At 38.1% G+C, this 19165-nt stretch overlaps 1 protein-coding gene across 1 annotated transcript in view; it reads left to right on the top strand.

The window, feature by feature from the left end:
- LOC103032132 (uncharacterized) overlaps window positions 1-19165 on the top strand; it is a 214680-nt gene that overhangs the window by 102562 nt on the left and 92953 nt on the right. The window contains exons 28-32 of the mRNA XM_049466411.1: window positions 10630-10797; window positions 11361-11534; window positions 11882-12058; window positions 15122-15295; window positions 15543-15716. Coding sequence (XP_049322368.1) covers window positions 10630-10797; window positions 11361-11534; window positions 11882-12058; window positions 15122-15295; window positions 15543-15716 — 867 coding nt within the window. The remainder of the gene's footprint in view (window positions 1-10629; window positions 10798-11360; window positions 11535-11881; window positions 12059-15121; window positions 15296-15542; window positions 15717-19165) is intronic.

The following is a 19165-nucleotide window of genomic DNA, read 5'->3' as shown; positions in this document are numbered from 1 at the left end:
GCTTCTGATGAAGCTAAAATCGGGTTTATAATTTCTCGGTTGTCTGGCAAGGCTTTGGACTGGGCTACAGCTATTTGGGAGAACATTTCTGAATCCAGCTACGACACTTTTTTGTCTATTTTTCGCAGCGTTTTTGATCATACACGCTATGGGCAATCTAGTGGAGAGCTTCTGATTACCTTGAAGCAAGGTAAACTATCTGTGGCATCTCATCTCCATGTTTCGACACGGACTTAACCCCGAGATTCAAAGAGAACTTGCATGCAAGGACGACTCACTCACCCTGGATCAGCTGATCGCTCTGTCTATCCGTCTGGATCAGCTCCTTTCCCGTAAGCCCAAAGCTGTTAGCCACACTCCTGCGGTTCGCCCTGCACTACTCCAGTCCGGGAATCCAGTTCCGGAATTTGCGCTTGCACCCATCTCTGAACCCATGGATATCACACGATCCAGACTATCCGTCGCTGAGAGGCAGCGTCGCATGCGCCTTCACCTGTGCCTCTATTGTGGTGGTTCAGGTCATCTGAGGGCTAACTGTGAACTCCGGCCCAATTCTGCTCAAGCGTCTGCTCTGGGACAGCGCGTAGAGAGTACTCCACGCGCTAACGTAGTATGTACCCCTGTTTCTGAACTTAAAGAAAAATGTTTCATGTTGCCTGTTATTATTACCACTCCAACGGATGTGTTTTGTGTCTCAGCGCTTGTAGATTCTGGGTCGGAGGGGAACTTTATCAGCCTGGACCTGGTGGAGGAGCACGCCATACCCACGAAAGTTCTCCCCAAGTCGATCTCCATCCATGCCATCGATGGAAAGACTGTACGCTCCAAACCTGTGACCCTGCAGACTCTTCCTCTCACCCTTCAAGCCAGCGCTCTACATGTGGAACAGCTCTCTCTCTATGTGCTCCCACGCACAGAACAGCCACTGGTTTTGGGAGCGCCATGGCTAAAGACACAGGACCCCGTCATTTCATGGAGCCTGGGAGACATCACTGCCTGGTCTCCTTTCTGTCGTGAGAACTGTTTATTTTTAAATTCACTCTCTTTGCAATCTACCTCTGTTGAAAGCCCTAATTCTGTAGATTCCCCTGCTATTCCTTCCGAGTACCATGATTTTTCTGATGTTTTTAGTAAAGCTAAAGCTACCCGGTTACCTCCGCATCGCCCCTATGATTGCTCTATTGATTTAATAGAGGGTTCTGTACTGCCCAAAGCCCGTGTGTACCCACTGTCTCGTGATGAGGAGAAGGCTATGGAAGAGTATGTTAGTGAAGCTCTTGCGCAGGGTTTCATTCGCTGGTTCCGGTTTCTTCTTCGTGAAGAAGAAGGATGGGGGTTTGAGACCCTGCATAGATTACAGAGGCTTAAACGACATCACTAAAAAATTCGCTTACCCGCTTCCGTTAATTCCAGCAGCCTTAGAACAATTGCGTAATGCCGTATACTTATGAATGACATATTCCGCGATTTAATTAATCACTCCGTTGTCCTTTTCATAGACGACATCCTTATCTACTCCCCAGATCTTCCCACACAAATCCAGCATGTCCGCCAAGTTCTCCAGCGCCTTAGAGAACATAGCCTGTTTGCCAAAGCCGAGAAATGTGAGTTCCACACTCAAAGGGTCACATTTCTCGGCTATGTTATCAGTTCCTCCGGTGTCCTTATGGACGATAAGAAAGTAACTGCCGTTACTAGTTGGCCTGTGCCCCAGACCATTAAAGAACTCCAGCGATTCCTTGGCTTCGCTAATTTTTATAGGCGGTTCATCCGTAACTTTAGCTCCATTGCTGCGCCCCTTACTGCTCTCACTAAGGGGGCTGCTAAAATCCTGAAGTGGTCAACCGAAGCGGATCGCGCTTTCAGTGAGCTGAAAGCTGCGTTCACTTCAGCCCCTGTACTTAGGCACCCTAATCCCGAGTTTCCCTTCGTAGTGGAAGTGGACGTTTCCGAATCGGGTGTTGGCGCGGTTCTCTCTCAGCGTAGTGGGTCGCCACCCAAATTGTTTCCTGTAGCCTTCTTCTCACGCAAGCTTTCCCCTGCGGAGCGTAACTATGGGATAGGGGATAGGGAACTTCTTGCTGTGAAATTAGCTCTAGAAGAATGGCGTCACTGGCTGGAGGCGTCCGTTCATCCGTTTACTGTGTATACTGATCACAAGAATTTGGAATACCTCCGCACGGCTAAACGACTTAATCCGAGACAAGCACGTTGGTCTCTTTTTTTCTCTCGATTTAACTTCTCGATCTCGTTCCGTCCGGGAAACCGTAATACTAAAGCTGATGCGCTGTCCAGGGTTTACAGCACTGTGGACAGCGCATCCCAGCCCCAGGAGGCTGAACGCATTCTTCCTCCCTCTGTTCAGATCGCAGCCATTCAATGGGAGTTAGACGATCAGATTCGCCAAAGTAACGCTAATCAGCCCAATTCTGAGGACTGTCCTCAGGGTAAAACGTTCGTACCCGTCCAGTTTCGAGACAGGCTCATCACCTGGGCTCATTCCGCTTTAACCTCTGGTCATCCTGGTGTCACACGCACGTTACAATTACTCTCTGCCCGTTACTGGTGGGATTCTATGCGTGCTGATGTTCACTCATTCGTTACCTCCTGCTCTGTCTGTGCGCAATGTAAAATGCCTAAAACCCTTCCAGCCGGTAAGCTACTACCTCTCCCTGTACCTGAGAGACCTTGGTCGCATATTGCTGTTGATTTTGTTACTGGTCTGCCTGTATCTGAGGGTTATACTACAGTTCTCACTGTTGTTGATCGTTTCTCTAGAGGGGTTAAATTTATTCCATTCCCAGCTCTGCCTACTGCCTTCCAAACTGCTCAAGCTATTTATATGCATGTATTTAGACACTTTGGTATCCCCGAAGATATTTTGTCTGACCGTGGTCCTCAATTTACCTCTCGTGTGTGGAAGGCATTTTTTGAACATCTCGGTGTACATGTCAGTCTCACTTCTGGGTTCCACCTTACATGTAATGGTCAATGTGAGAGGGTTAATCAGGAACTCGGGAAATTCCTCCGCACATACTGCTTCAAACATCCTACTGATTGGTCACAATACCTCGTTTGGGCTGAAATTGCACAAAACTCCCTAGTTAACACTACCTCTGGCCTCACCCTCTTTCAGTGTGTTCTGGGTTTTCAGCCTCCTCTAGCTCCCTGGACAGCAGTGTCCACTGATGTGCCGGCTGTGGATGAATGGATGAAGCGCAGTGAGCAGGTGTGGGAAGACACGCATCGTAAAGTCTCTGAGGTACTGCGCGTGTACAAGGAGCGTGCTGACAAGCACCGTAGTGACAGCCCAGACTACCAACCAGGAGATCGGGTGTGGCTTTCTACCCGGGACTTTAGGTTTGAGGGTAGTTGTAGAAAACTCCTGCCTAAGTTTATTGGTCCTCTTAAGATTTTGTCACGTATTAATGAAGTTACTTACAAGGTGGAGTTACCCCCTCAGCATCGTATTAATAATTCTTTTCATGTATCTCTCCTCAAGCCTATGGTCCCGGGTCCGCTCGCTGACGCTGCACCGGCTGATGTTCCACCCGCGGCTGTGGAGGGGGAGGGGTCGTCCACGTATGCTGTCCGGGAGGTGCTGGATTCACGCAGACGTGGGGGTGTACTCCAATACCTTATCGATTGGGAGGGGTATGGTCCGGAGGAGCGTTGTTGGGTGGCTGCCAAAGACGTGCTGGACCCTGCCTTGCTCGTGGAGTTTCATGCTCGTTTTCCTGGTAAGCCTGCTCCTAGGCCCCGTGGACGTCCCAAGCGTCCTCCGACCTCCTCTGCTCCAACTCGTCGGGTTTCTCGCTCTGGTGAGCCCCGTCTGTCTGGCACCTCCGCTCCGACACCTGCACCTCCCGCCGGTACTCCCTGTCCGCTGGGTGGTCGTCGCCGGGGTCGGCCCCGTTCTGCCTCCGCTCCGGTCCCTCAGGGGTAGGGTACTGTCATGTCTGGTGCTGAAAGCACATCTGTGTCTCCCACATCCAGCTCTATCTGCGATTCTCACAGTAACAACTACAATACCCAGAACGCACCACTCCATGACACAACACACACTCCCGATCACATGACACGTCACATGACGCCACCAGGAAGTCCCGAGTACTGATTACTCAGTGTATTTAAGGACCATGCTCACGCTCACACCTCGCCGAGTATCTGTTTGGTAAATCCTACAATACAAAGCGTTTCTCTTGCCCTTGCTATTCTCCGTGTATGATCTTGTTTTTGTTTTCTACCGACTTTGATTTTTGCCTGCTCCCTTGTGTTGGATTATCGTGTATGACCTGGACTGTTTATTGTACTCTGGATTTTTGCCTACCCTGTGATACTGCCTACCCGTGTATGAACTCTGGACTGTCCTCCGGTTATGGTATGGTTTCTCTACACTGTGCATTTTTGGTACTGACCCTGTTTCTGTTGACTACCCCTGTCTACTCTATAACTTTAATAAAAGTTATTTTATTGTATCTGCACCAGTCTCATTCCTGTCTGGCCCTGACAGAATCATTATTTCACCAATCCCAACACTGTATGTAGTAAAAATTGGCTGCAATATATATTTGTCTGCAATTTAGATAATCTCATGCACTATTTCATTTTTTATTTTTAAATGTTAACAAATACATTTCTGTGATTTTGCTGACTTTTTTATGTGGTGGAAATCAACACTGGAGTTCAAGCACAGGGATTTTCTGATTGCTAGATTATTTTATAAGGGAAACATGAATGAATTTTTGAATATTCATAGTTGAAGGCTGATAAATGAATAGAAATTGTGTCTAATATTTGCATAATATTGTTTGTATCATGTCATAGAAAAAATCTAAACTGCAGTAGCATCTAGTATTTAAAAAAACTCATATTTTCTTGTTATTACACTCTAATTGCAGGCTAAGTAACAGCAACATTACAGAGGAAGGCTCTTCTGCTCTTTCGTCAGCTATTAGTTCAAATCCCTCACACCTGACTGAGCTGGATCTGAGTGAGAATAAACTAGGAAACTCGGGAGTGAAGCAGATCTGTGGCATATTGGAAAATCCTGATTGTGGACTAAAGAAACTGGAGTGAGCTAATTCAATATATTCTGTTTAAACATCTGATAGACATATTATGTTTTAGTATTAGTTAGAACAAAGTGTCTATTTGATGTCACGTAATAATTGTGGGTGTTGTTAAATATGGTTCCCTTATGCAATACAAGTTGTAGATTTTTGTGTTTTAACAGTTTTTGAGTTGTTCTTGTTGAAAAGGTTTATAGACCAAAACTTTTGATAACATTTTCTCTCTTAGTCTTTCATTCTGCAATATATCAGAACAAGGATACACTCATCTGGAATCTGCTGTGAAATTGAACACCTCATTGAAAGAGCTGGTCCTCAGAGGAAATGATCCTGGAGAGACAGGAGTGAAGATATTGAATGAAATTCTTGAGGATTCACAACATAATCTGAGCAAACTGAGGTAGATACTTCAGAAAATACTGTTTTTATATTTTACACACCCTATTCTTCTGTCCATTTTTGTCTGTCTGTTCTTTAAACTACACTAATGTGAAATGTAATAATCAGCAGGGGTGTCCACATACATACAAACAGTATTGTAATGGTTTCTGGACTGTTTTTGAAATATCTGCAGGTTGTTGAAAAGCTCTGCAGTAGAGGAGTTCTGTGCTTCTCTAACTAACGTTCTCGGAACAAACCCTTTACTGCTGAGAGAACTGGATCTGAGTGGAAAAATAAGAGGAGACTCAGCAGTGAAGCAGCTCTCTGATCTACTGGAAGATTTACACTGCAGAACCACAAAACTCAAGTATGAATTAATTTAAGTATTCCATTTTTAAAAGAGGTACACATAACCTTTCATTAGCATTGTTCAGAGGTATTTTGTCCTTTGAGTTGCATTACTGTAATTCTGTGATTATTTCAGTACACGTTATTTTAAACATTAATGCAAGAAATTTGAACTTTTATTATTGATGAATATTTTTAGTTCTCCTTGTAAATATTGTTTGAAGTTTATTTCTGTATTGTTATTCTTTGTGTGCAGGCTGAAAAACAGCAATTTTACAGAGGAAGGATGTGCTGCTCTATCAGCAGCTCTTTGTTCTAATCCATCACATCTAATAGAGCTTGATCTGAGTGAGAATGTTGTTGGGAACTCTGGAGTGAAGCATCTTTGTGATCTACTGAACAATCAGTACCGCAAACTGCAGAGGCTGAAGTGAGTTGTAATTTTATTGTTAACGATTAAATACTTTTGGCAGAGTGAGAAAACATACAACACAAAAAGAAAAAAATTCACACTGTTTACAGCATATCATATTTGTCATGCTCTTATAATAAAGTCAGAATATGTTTCTCTCTAGACTTTCGTTCTGCAGTGTAACAGAAGAAGGATATGCATTTCTGGCTTCAGCTCTGAAAAACCCTGCATTACCCCTGATAGAGCTGGATCTCAGAGGAAATGACCCAGGAGAGACAGGAGTGAAGAAGATCATTGATTCATCTTGTTACATAAGATCAATAAGGTTGCTACACTACAAACATCTAGTTACCTTTTTATTTTTATTTATTTATTTATTTTTATTGGAGAAGTCCATCAAAGTGAAACAGATAGTTCAAAAACTTTCATTATGCTCTCAGTGACCATACATCTCGAACAATGACAATGTTGTACAAAATAAAATAACAATGGTAATACAATTTAACAGTGTAATCTGACTTCCCTAGGATGTAAATCACCATTTTTTTTACCTATTTATTTTTAATTTATTTATTTTAAGGCAAATAACTATTTACAATAAAAATGGGTAAATTTCAATACTAAGAAAAGAAAAGGAAAGATTCAAGTCAGGTCTTATATAAACTAGCCATTTAGACCAGATCCAATTGAATTGATCAATTTGGATTCTTAATGAATAAGTAAGTTTTGTCATAAACAACATCATACCACTCTTGAATTTGAAGAGGCGTAGTAGATAACCACTTCCGAGTGATTACCTTTTTACTTGCAGCAAGCAGGATACTCAGTAATTTTTATCATTTGAACACATGTCCAAAGAGAGATGCCCCAGGTAAAGCAAATCAAAATCAAAGGGTATGTTTAACTGAATAAATAGCCCTCCAATATCCAGACAATACAGTACAATCCCAACAAATATGAAAATGACCTGCACCGTCTGTGCCACATAATCTCCAGCAACTAGACCCAGAACCCTGATATATTTTCTGCACAGGAGTTACAAAAAATATAAGGATGTTTTTCCAGGTTAAGGAACTTGTTGTTGCCCACTGCATTTGACATATTTTTCTCCAATCCTCCTCTGACAGTGACATCCCATTTTTCCCATTTTTCCTTAATGTAAAGTGTTTTGTCATCCCTAAGAGAGTTGAATTCTTTACAAAGCCTAGAGATGGGCCCAGGACAGACACTTGATGTAATAGTTGAGCAAATAAACTTAAGATTTCCTTTCTCATGCGTTTGTGGGTCGGCCTGTTTAATTAATTTATTAAAATAGGATCGTACTTGAAGATATCTATAAAAATCCTTCATTTCCAATCCATATTTTTATTTTAAAGACTGAAATGATTGAAATACTCCCTTTTGTAAAAAAGTAATATATGTTTTTAGACCCCTCTTAGCCCACATTTTAAAGCCACTATCCACTATATTGGGGGAGAAGTCACTGTCATGGGCACACCATCTCAACAATTTTATAGAACCATGTGTATCACTTAAAGTAATTATCCTTTCCCAAATCTTTAAAGTTAAGCCAATCCAGGGATTCTCTGTATCCAAAAGTTGTTTCATGAATACTCTATCGGCTATCATAGCTTCCAATGGAAAATTTGGTGCCATTGCAACATTAAAGGCCTTAGCTGAGAAACATAAAAATAATCTCTAAATCAGGGGAGGGTGACTTTTCCCAGCTGTAATGTGGTATATTTTATTTGAGGTTTCCTTCCCTGCCAAACAAATCAAGAAATCCATTTATTCCACTCTCTAAATGATCTGATATTTCTATTGGTAGGCTCTGGAAAAGATAAAGTAATACAAAATACCTGAAAGTAATTGAGGTAGTATATTCATTTTGACTGTCTCTACCCTCTTAATTAGAGTTAGGCATGGAATTAAATTGCATCTTTGCATATCTGCTTTTAACATTTGATCTGCTGATTTTAATATTTAAGGGACCGTAATTTACTTGAAGCAGCTCAGACAAATCCTTTGGTAAAAGCACTCCTAAATACCTTATATTATTTGCCTGCCATTTAAATGGATATGTGTCACATAGAGTTTTTGGTATATTAAGTTTATATCCTGAAAGAAGCCCAAATTCTTCCAGCATAGTCATCAGTCTCCCAAACGAATGAGTGGGCTGCCCTAAGTATACTAAGACATCATCCGCAAATAGTGCAAGCTTTTGCTTAACACCATAAACATAAATTCCTTTAATATCTTGATTTTTGTCTTATTGCTTGATTTAGAGGTTCACACAATAACAAGGGAGAAATTGGGCAACCTTGTCTTGTTCCACGTTCTAGCACAAATGAGTCTGAAAGGTCCCTGTTTATTTAAGTTCTTGCACTGGGTTTATTATATATTGTCTGTACTATTTTTATAAACGTCAGATGGAAGCCAATTTTTTTAAACTTTATATAAAAAAAAAACATTTAACCGAATCAAACGCCTTCTCTGCATCTAAACTCACTAGCACTGCTTCAAGTTTATTTTATTTAATGTATCGCATTATTTGTAGGGTTCTTCTTGTGTTATCCTGTGTTTGTCGTTGCTGTATAAATCCAGTCTGGTCCAAATGGATAAGGTTAGGCAAAAACTGCTCAATTAGTCTTGCTAGAATAGATGTAAATAGTTTATAATCTAAATTAAGTACACTGATTGGCCTATAGTTACCACATTCTGATTTGACATTTCCTTCTTTGGGTATAACTGAAATAATTCTTTCCTTCCACAAAGGAGGGATTTCACCCTTTTCTAAAATCTAGTTCATAGCTGATAACAATACTGGAGCAAGTTCCTCTTTGAGTGATTTATACCACTTAGAGGTATATCTATCTGTTCCTGGCCATTTCCCCGGTTTCAATCTAGAAATGGCCAGATTTAACTCCTCAACTGAAATCTCCTCTAGAAGTGTTTCATTTTGTGAGTCTGTTACTACTGGTAAATCCAAAGTATCTAGAAATGTATCAATCTGTAGGCCATTTGACGTAGTGGGTTGGGAGTATAAATCTTTATAATATGTATTAAAACTTTCTTGTATTTTCTTCAATTTAGATTCAATGATTTTAGTTTTTGGGTTTCTAATTTTGTAAATAGTGTTATCTGCTTGCTGTTTTCGCAGTCTATAAGCCAAGAGTTTTGCAGATCTCCCCCCCCCCCCCGCCACTCTTCATAATGTCTTTGTTTTAAGAACAAGAGTTTCTGCTGCATTTCCACATTATATATCTCATTAATTTCATGTTTTAATGTATTTATTTCCTGCTTCAGTTTTGTCTGGGATGTTTTGTAACTCATTTGTCTGTATTTTTTTTTATTGTGCCTGCATTTGTTCTAATATCTGAGACCTTAATTTTTTTCCTAATAGAAGTTATCTTTATGATTTTTCCCCTCATGACTGCTTTCATAGTGTCCCATAAATTAGGCGGTGAGACGTCTCCATTGTCATTTTGTGCTAGGTACTCTTTTATGTCCATTTTTAAACCCTGGACTGTCTGAGGATTATTTAAAATAGTTGAGTTCAGCTTCCATAATGTTGATCTACGTTTCCTATCCAAGATTAATGATAAATAAACCGGGGCATGATCAGACAAATCTATTGTACCAATATTGCAATCCCTAACCTTGTACTTATCCCGACTAAACAGAAGAAAATAGTCTATTCTTGAGTATGTTGAGTGTGGTGAAGATTAATGTGTATGATCTCTATTAGATGGATATGTTTCTCTCCATATATCCATTAATCCTAATTATTTCATTATCATATTTATTTTCTTACATGTAGAGTTTTGTTTAATGCTTACTCCAGAAAAATCTAGATTTGGATTCAGACGAATATTTAAATCCCCCCCACAAATCAGTGTACCCTGGGAACTAGCCATCAAATCAAATAACCTTCCTGGAGGAGTGTACACATTTAAAAGTGTTATTACTGATCCCTCTATTGTGCCTGTAACCATTACATACCGCCCATCCTCATCTGTAACATCTGATATATGTTCAAATGACAGTGCATTTGACACCAGAATTGCTACTCCTCTTCTATGTCCTGCCTTATATGAGGAAAAATACAAATGCTTAAAACCCATTGACTTCAGCTTAACATGCTCTGCTTTGTTCAGATGCGTTTCCTGAAGTAACACAATGTGTGCTTTGTCTTTTTTCAATTTGGACAACAATTTAAGTCTCATCTTGACATCTTAATGCAGACCTTGTAAAAGTCAACAGATTAGTTACCTTTTTAATTAAATGAAACATATATTTGCTTGAAATGAGGATACTAATATGAGGGGAGGTGTAGTATTTTGAACATTTTAAAAAAGAAAGAAATGTGGTGATATTGGATAAATCTGTCATCAATCTGAGTATTCTTTTTTTCAGGCTGCTGAACAGCTCTGATGCAGAGGAAATCTGCAAGTCTAAAGATCTGGGAGAAAACCTATTACTGCTGAGAGAACTGAATCTGAGAGGAAAAATACAAGGAGATTCAGGCATGAAGCAGCTTTCTGCTCTACTGAAGGATTTACACTGCAGAATCAAGAAACTTAAGTATGGAGTGTGTTTTCTTTCAGTCATTGTAAATGTATAATCTTTCAAATTATTGAAAAATGTTAAAAGATTTTATTACTTGGCAGGAGTGATTTTACACTTTAGTTACATACACACTACATTTTAGTTTGGGATGTTTCATGGCTAAATTGGAGCAGCCTGGTGGTTGATCTTCATTAATTGCACATTGCACCAGTAAGAGCAGAGTGTGAAGGTTCAATTAGCAGGGTAAAAGCACAGCTTTGCTCAAAATATTGCAATGCACACCCATTATGGGTGACATACCAGAGTTCTAAAGAGGACAAATTGTTGGTGCATGTCTTGCTGGTGCATCTGTGACCAAGACAGCAATTCTTTGTGATGAATCAAGAGCCACGGTATCCAGGGTAATGTCAGCATACCACCAAGAAGGACCAACCACATCCAACAGGATTAACTGTGGACGCAAAAGGAAGCTGTCTGAAAGGAATCATGTCTAATTGAAGACTGCAACACTAATCTTCACAGAACTAATACTCACTGTACAAGTTCATTAATCTTTTGTTCATTATTTCTGTTTTCAGGCTGAATAACAACAACATTGCAGAGGATGGCTGTGCTGCTCTATCATCAGCTCTTTACTCCAATCCTTCACACCTGATAGATCTGGATCTGAGTGAGAATAAACTAGGAAACTCTGGAGTGAAGCAGCTGTGTTCCTTCCTGAATAAAACAGACTGTAAACTGCAGCAGTTGAAGTAATTATTAATTGTATCACTGTATAGTCTCTTCTTTAAAAAATTAAGATTTATATTATTTACTCTTTGCTACATAAAGTAAACATATCTATCTATCTATCTATCTATCTATCTATCTATCTATCTAAAAAAAATAATAAATAAAGTATCTATCTATCTATCTGTCTGTCTGTCTATCATAAAGTATATGAATGTTTTGTTGTTATGCAAATAAGGAATATACGTGTGGGCTCACTGCAGTCTAATTCATCAGGTGAAGAAAAGTGTGCTTTTAAAGCAGATTGACCATTAAAATTAAAGGCAAGCGTGTGTTGTTTTAATAGAGACAATGTATGTTGTTTCTCTAGACTCTCATTCTGCAGTATAACAGAAGAAGGATATGCTGCTTTGGCTTCAGCTATAAAATCAAACCCCTCCTCTCTGCTAAATGAGATGGACCTCAGAGGAAATGACCCTGGAGAAACAGGAGTGGAGCTGCTCACTAATTTACAAAACGATGCAGCCAGTAAACTCAAGAAAATAAGGTAAACCATTTTTTTAAACAAAAGTGTTTGTAACTTGATGTGGAAATACAAAAACTGCTACTTTATGAAGTAAAGGAAAATAAAAATGAAGATTTGTGCTAAAGAAACCTTCAACCATGCATTAATTAACATAGACAATTAATGCAGGTCATTTTTGACCCATGTGTGCAATAAAAGGGGTGTGCATATGTTGCACATCAAAGTGTTAACTTCAAAGGCCTGAAAGACAGTCTAACAGCCATATTTGGGAAGTTCACACAATAATGCTTCCACTAATTCAGTGTGCAGAATATGGTTGATAATAAATAGGATATTGTTTACTAATTACGTTGCATTTACACATGAAGGGACCTGTCGTGCACCATGCGCTAGGCATGTCGCAATGGCATCTTACACCTCGTCAACAGTCTATTTTCACGCCTTATGCATGTGTCCTTAAAATAGTGTTGGATTTTAGGAATATATAAACATTGATGGGCATGGTGGTCTGGAAGTGAGGTGTTCGGGTAAATTTCTGGCGAGTTTCTATCTTGGCGGCGAAAAATAGACCTGTGCGACTGATCCAGTTAAACCCTGACAAAAGTCAACAGTCAGCAGCACAACCAGAATTTGATCACTGATCACCACGAACACTGCGCTCCAAAATACCCCATACCATCACTTCTTTACCCCAGTGAAAAAACACCTCATCCAGAACCTTCAGCAATCAACTATAAAATAAAATATTCTTAAAAATGTGCACAGTAACTATAAGTTATTATTAGTTATATTTATTTCTGACTTTTATAAGGATTTTTTTTTCAGTACACAGACCTAATAATTGTAGCTTAATATAACAGATATGTGCATTCTACTGAATTGGACAGATGCTCATTCCCACTCATTCTCTCTTTCAATCCCTGCAGTTTAGGAAATAAAAAACAAAAAGAGAAAAGCACTTTGACTTAACATACATTTATTTTATTTCACCTAGCTATTATTTAGCTGGATTTCACTTTATTTTTTATATTTTTTTATAAAAAACATCAAAGCACATTGCCACTGTGCTCTCGCCTCATGCTTCCCATAAATTATACAAAACTTCAAAAAATGTGAAATGCACAGATCTATAAAGCTATATGTTAGTGTTCCTTTCTTATCACCAGGGCACATTTATTAAAATATAAAATATATTAATTCATATAGTAATTAATAAAAATCTTGTCCAGTACTGTAAAATGCCGCACAGCATGGCAGAGTGCAGTTTTTTAAATAAATAACGTCAGATCAAGAGTAGTTTAAACAGAAAATCAATGGTATAAAACACACTGTAACCACCATCTTTACTGATATTTAACCAAAATAAAATCAGGCAAAATGCACTGCGTCCCTTTCTCTCTTTCACAGCGCGGATTATATTATTATTATATTATTAATTATAATATAAAACTCAGTTTAGTTAAATAAACTTAAGGTGAGTAAGGACCTGTACAGTTAATCAAATATTGTCAAGTATAAAGGATAGGTTGAGGTTTTGGCGAGCTGTTTCAATTATTTGAAAGTAAAACTAATGTCAGTTATTCTGCACACCATCAGAAAGCCTGTGATGGTTTTAATTTTTTTTTTACTAGTTTATCTTTATTATTTTATTTATTTACTTATTTGTTTGTTTGTTTGTTTATGGTCTTATTTAAATTAAAAAAAAAATAATCTTTTTACGTATATATTTTATTCATCTATTTCAAATATCGGTTTAAAATTTGTATATGTATATATATATATTTTTTTTTTTACTGTTTTGTTCCTTATTAATTCTTATTATTTCTAATTTCTTTTTTTTTATATTTTCAATCCCTTTTAAACTGTAAATGCTAGTCGGAATTGTAAATGAGGGTCACCCTCAATGTATTCCTGAGTGAAAATAATGGTTAATTGATTGATTGATATTCAGTGTCGCAAACACAGCTTTTACATACACAATAAACAGAATAAAAAATAAAATAATATTGCTCTATTCTTAAATGAACTGCTGGTGTACCTTCATAGTGTGATCGCGCAGTCAGTATCCTGTGCTGTGAGGCACAAAGAGCAGCGCTCTGATTGAAGATAACCACACCTTCAATACTAATGTGCAAAAATCAGAGCATACCTGCATCTTAAAGGGAATGAATACTGACATACTGATTGGTTTATTTCACGGTATGCCCAAAACACACCCAGGAATAATTAGGAGAATTAGTACACGCCTTTTGCGCTGTTGGAGCTGCGCAAGGTGTCATTTTTGCGCCTTAACGATACCAAAGAGAAAGGACACACCCCTAAATCCAGCAGACAAAGTGCAATTACCTAATGCGCTATAGATCGCTAAAATAGGGCCCGAACAGTCATGAACACACTCCTCACTCCACTCTCTTCAGCATGCCACATGTAAGCGTTAACAAAAGTGTTCCCTGTGCTGTTCAATTAAATCACATGTGTATTCAATAAATGGGAGATGTAAACTATATTTACTATAATCGTTTGCATTTTAATTTTTGGTTGAGCATCATTACACTATCTAGTGAGTTATTGAAAAAATGATATTTTATAAACCAGAGACCCCAACTATCTGTGAAATGTTTCTTCATGCTGTATTGTGTTGATCTGATTGCCGGTAATTTGACAGGGACGGCTCAGAAAGGACAGGAAACCAAAAGATTTGTATGTTGCACTTAGGACAAGTGTCAGACAAAGACCCTCTGATTGGATAAATGCATCACATTGAATTGATTCTGTTGCAAAAGTTTGGCTTGCCCCAACTTTTCACTGCACTGCATCACCCAGACTCCATGTGCCACGCCCATGTTGCATCAAACAGCTTCATGTCACGAATCCAACACACAATATTGTGTTTCACATACGATTAACCTGTTGCATTTGAAAATATGTAATTTAATGAAGTAATATTATTTTAATTTAGGAATGTCTTGTGTGAAATGCTTGACATATTTAACATTAAGAACTTTTGTACTGGAACATTTGTAGAAATGCTAAAATGAGATATTAAAATTCAAGTGATTTATTAGCAGTATTTACACTCTACAGGCTATTAAAAAGCTCTGCTGCAGAGGAGGCATTTGCTTCTCTGACTGAAGTTCTGGGAACAAACCCTTTACTGCTGAGAGAGCTGGATCTCAGTGAGAAAATACGAGGAGACTCAGCAGTGAAGCAGCTCTCTGATCTACTAGAGGATTCACACTGCAGACCCAAGAAACTTAAGTATGGAGTATTGATTATTTCAGTAATTTTAAATGTAGCATTTTCCATGCAAAAAATATATATATTTAAACATTTAATGAACTACTTATATCTGTTGTGTTTTATCAATTTTACAATAAAGGGGAAATAATCTTTCTAGGTAAATCTATTGAAGATACTGAATTGAAATAAAGGGTCTTTCCCCATCTATATCACTCTTTAAAGATCTTCATCAGTAATATATTCTACTACTGTGTTCTAATTTCAGGCTGAAAAACAACAACATTTCAGAGGAAGGCTGTACTGCACTATCAGCAGCTCTTTGTTCAAATCCTTCACACCTGATAGATCTGAATCTAAGTGAGAATAAACTGTTGACTGCAGGAGTGAAGCAGTTCAGTGCTGTGTTAAAGAATCCTCAATGTCAACTTCAGAAACTCAAGTAAGAAGCTTTAAAATACCAAGAACCGCATCCATAAATTACGAGGTTCATAGAATAAGATGTTTGTTTTAGGATTTTATAATTATATATTTATAATTATAATTTGTTGTTAATAGTCTTAGTTCTTAGAAATCCCCTACATGAAATGTACTGTAAAATGTAGTCTGTCCATATTATGGAAAAAATACATAAACATTGTGGTGGAAAATAATGACAGGAAGAAAGAAATTTTCAGAGTCTCTGAGTCTTGATCAGAATGAGTAACAAGATTTATTGAGAAGACACACGTATGAATACAGAGTGATCTCCTGCCTTGCAAGAGTGCCAAGCTCTCTTTATACCCCACCCTTACTATCTTGCTTTCCCAATTATGGGCACAGTGCCACCATTGTGACACGTCAACTTCTTCTGACATGTGATATGACATAATCCCTTAGTGAGCATCTCAGGCTGGTCCTCAAAATACTGCAAGCAGGAGAGGAAGATGGCCCTGGCGCCAGGGCTTGTAGACACAACAGCTGTGACGTGCATTCCTCAACACACATACACACACACATAGACACACACTGCTGGCGCCAGATAGAGAAAACTCTTACTCAGCATTTCAGAAAAGCTCACTGAGGGTAAAATGTTCACAGTACACATTATCATCGCATAGAACAAAAAGTAATATCATTAATAGTCGTCATTGTTTATGAATCATCACACGTCATTGATTATGAATCATTTCAGTAAACACTTTCCATCACACTCCCCCCTTTGATTCTGAATCAATAATGAAATTTTCTTTTTACAGCTAATTTTATTTACCTTCATTAAACAAACGGTCTAGCCCAAATGCAGTATCTAACTCTATTGTATCTACTGTAACTTGCAGGAACTGGCCTTTCTTCTGCATATGGCGGAACAAAAATTAATAGATATATATTAGAAAAGAGTAAAAGTACATCAACAAATAAAATCTCGATAGGTCAACACATTCGCGCGAGAGAGAGAGAGAGAGAGAGAGAGAGAGAGAGAGAGAGAGAGAGAGAGAGAGAGAGAGAGAGAGAGAGAGAGAAAGAAAGAAATAAACTAAAGCCAGTCGAGGGCCAGAGAGAATTCCTCATACTTCATCCAAGCAGTTATACATTTTGCAAATGACATGTGATTGTACAGAACTTATCAATATGATTACGTCAGCAGAGTCCAGTTAACAGCATGTTGTCCAGTGTTAATGACGTGATTAGCTCCAGCCTGTCTGAGCAACAAGTTCTTATCATGATGTTGTTCAGCACTGTGTCCTTCATGAACACAGCAGACAGTCCTTAAGTGTCCTAAAGTCTGTGAGAAGATGAGACAGAGGAAAAGAGTGGATGGAAAGATCTTCTGGCTATCTGAGGAGAGGTTTCCAGCACTTCACTCAGATAACTTGTTGTCTCCTAGTTCATATGCACTGGTCCCAGAACAGCAGAACAGCAGTGAAGCTTCTCTGCCACTCAGGGTCACGTTCTCCTCACAGCTCTCATTGTTGATGAAAACACTCTGACCTTCCTGATTCCTGAAAAAGTAAAAACAACCTCCAAAGCCTTGTCATAGTGACAGTTAAAAATAGAGCAGAGATCATAAGGTTATTAAGTGAATTATAATGTGAACAGTAAAAATAATAACTGTATATATAAATGTATAAAACATTTAAGAATAAGAGTGTGAAGGTGTGGTTATCTCCAATCATACCCTTCACTCCCCCCTTCTAGACCAAATGGAATCATCCAAGATTCCATGATGAGAACAAGTGTTTCTTCATCTCAGCTGTGGACATGCTGGGGCCTATTGCACACCAGTCCCCACGCCGGACTCTCCCTGCCTCGTCATGCCCACCATGGATCTGAGAAGATTCATAAACAAATTTTACTACATTAACTTTCTCTTTTTTTTTTTCCAGAATTACAACATGAAGTTTAAACGTGTTAAAATCAAGTCAATGTTTTTCAACATTGTCACTGTTTTCGCTCTAGACTATAGAATACATAGTCTCAACATTTATTTATCAAATGCCTTCATATTTTCTTTTAACCTTTCACATTGTCTAATTTAATCTTCAACCACAATAATGTATATATTTTTTATACATTAATTAGACATTTTCTTACACTAGATGCTGAGAAGCTGATCTACACCTTTGTTTTGATTAGAGTATTGTAATGCATTATTCTCTGGATTACAATTATTATTCTCTACAATTTACAAATTACATCGTGGTCAAAATGCTGCAGCTACAGTTCTAACTCACACACATAAAAAAGAGAGAAGATTATTTAGATTGGATTTTAATATTCATTTAGTGTAAAAAGTGTAAAAATCTCTTAACTGCTTAGCAGCTAAGTATATATCAGGACTCCTGACAGATCGACAATTCCAGCTCATTTGTTGAGAACATTTAGCGTTGCATTCTGTATTTATGCACCAAAGATTTGTAACTCTCTATCAGTTTATATCCATCAGGGATCACCCAGTTCTTCCTTTGAAGCACATCTAAAACTTATTTGTGCACTTCAGATTAATCTTAGTTTTATTTATTTTAAAATAGTTTGTTATGTGCCAAAATTCTTAATGCCAATCTGTAGACAAACAATCCTCAACTTTACACATACTCAGAAATCCTTAAAGCATTGTTCAGAATATTTAGTCTGATTAGTGCTGTTATTTGAGGGCGAACACACAAAGAGCATAAAACACCCCCTTTTTATTTTAGTTATTGAGTAGAGAGTTCAGTTCTTCCAAAACACTGATGAGTATGATGCAGTCAGTGCATTTCCTCTATATCCTTCGTAAACTTATTTTCCATCTGTTAACTTGAGTCTAAAAACATTTGGCTGATGTTAGAATTTAAATGTGTGTGGAGTTGTGTCCACAAGCTGTTGTAGGGGTGGTCCACCTAAGTTGAGACTAACTAGTTCCTATGACAGTGATTTTGAAGCTATGAGCTGCAGTGGTCCTGTTAGAAGTCATTAGCCTAATATTTATTTTCCTTGTTCAGTTCCAATATATATTTTTGCGAACTGTGCTACCTGTAAATTAATTGCAAAGAATAAAAACATATTTAAGTTTCACTTGTTTGGCATAGTTGCAAGACTGTTAGCTGGTGGTTTAGCAAGCTAGTTATTATTATATATATTGAATTAATTTAGCATTAATATTAATGCACATATAAGAGAAAGATTTCTATCTTACCCTATTTTTTTTAAGCTTTTGGAGCAAACAAAGCTCTTTTTGTAGTTGATAGTCTACATTGATGTATTAATAAGATTTTAAATGGTTGATTTTTATTTAAGCCAGCATGCTTGGTTACTTTAGCTAGTTACAACTACATCTGAGTTTATATGTATTAATTTTGTCAAAAGCCAGTAAACAACTTCCCTTACATAAGCCTTAATGGAGATGATTGTTATTAAAAATGTTTTATACAA

This window comes from Astyanax mexicanus, chromosome 17 (assembly GCF_023375975.1).
Source record: "Astyanax mexicanus isolate ESR-SI-001 chromosome 17, AstMex3_surface, whole genome shotgun sequence".
In the NCBI taxonomy this organism is placed as follows: Eukaryota; Metazoa; Chordata; class Actinopteri; order Characiformes; family Acestrorhamphidae; genus Astyanax; species Astyanax mexicanus.
Note: the sequence above shows the minus strand (reverse complement) of the source record. Positions and strands in the feature narration are given on the sequence as shown.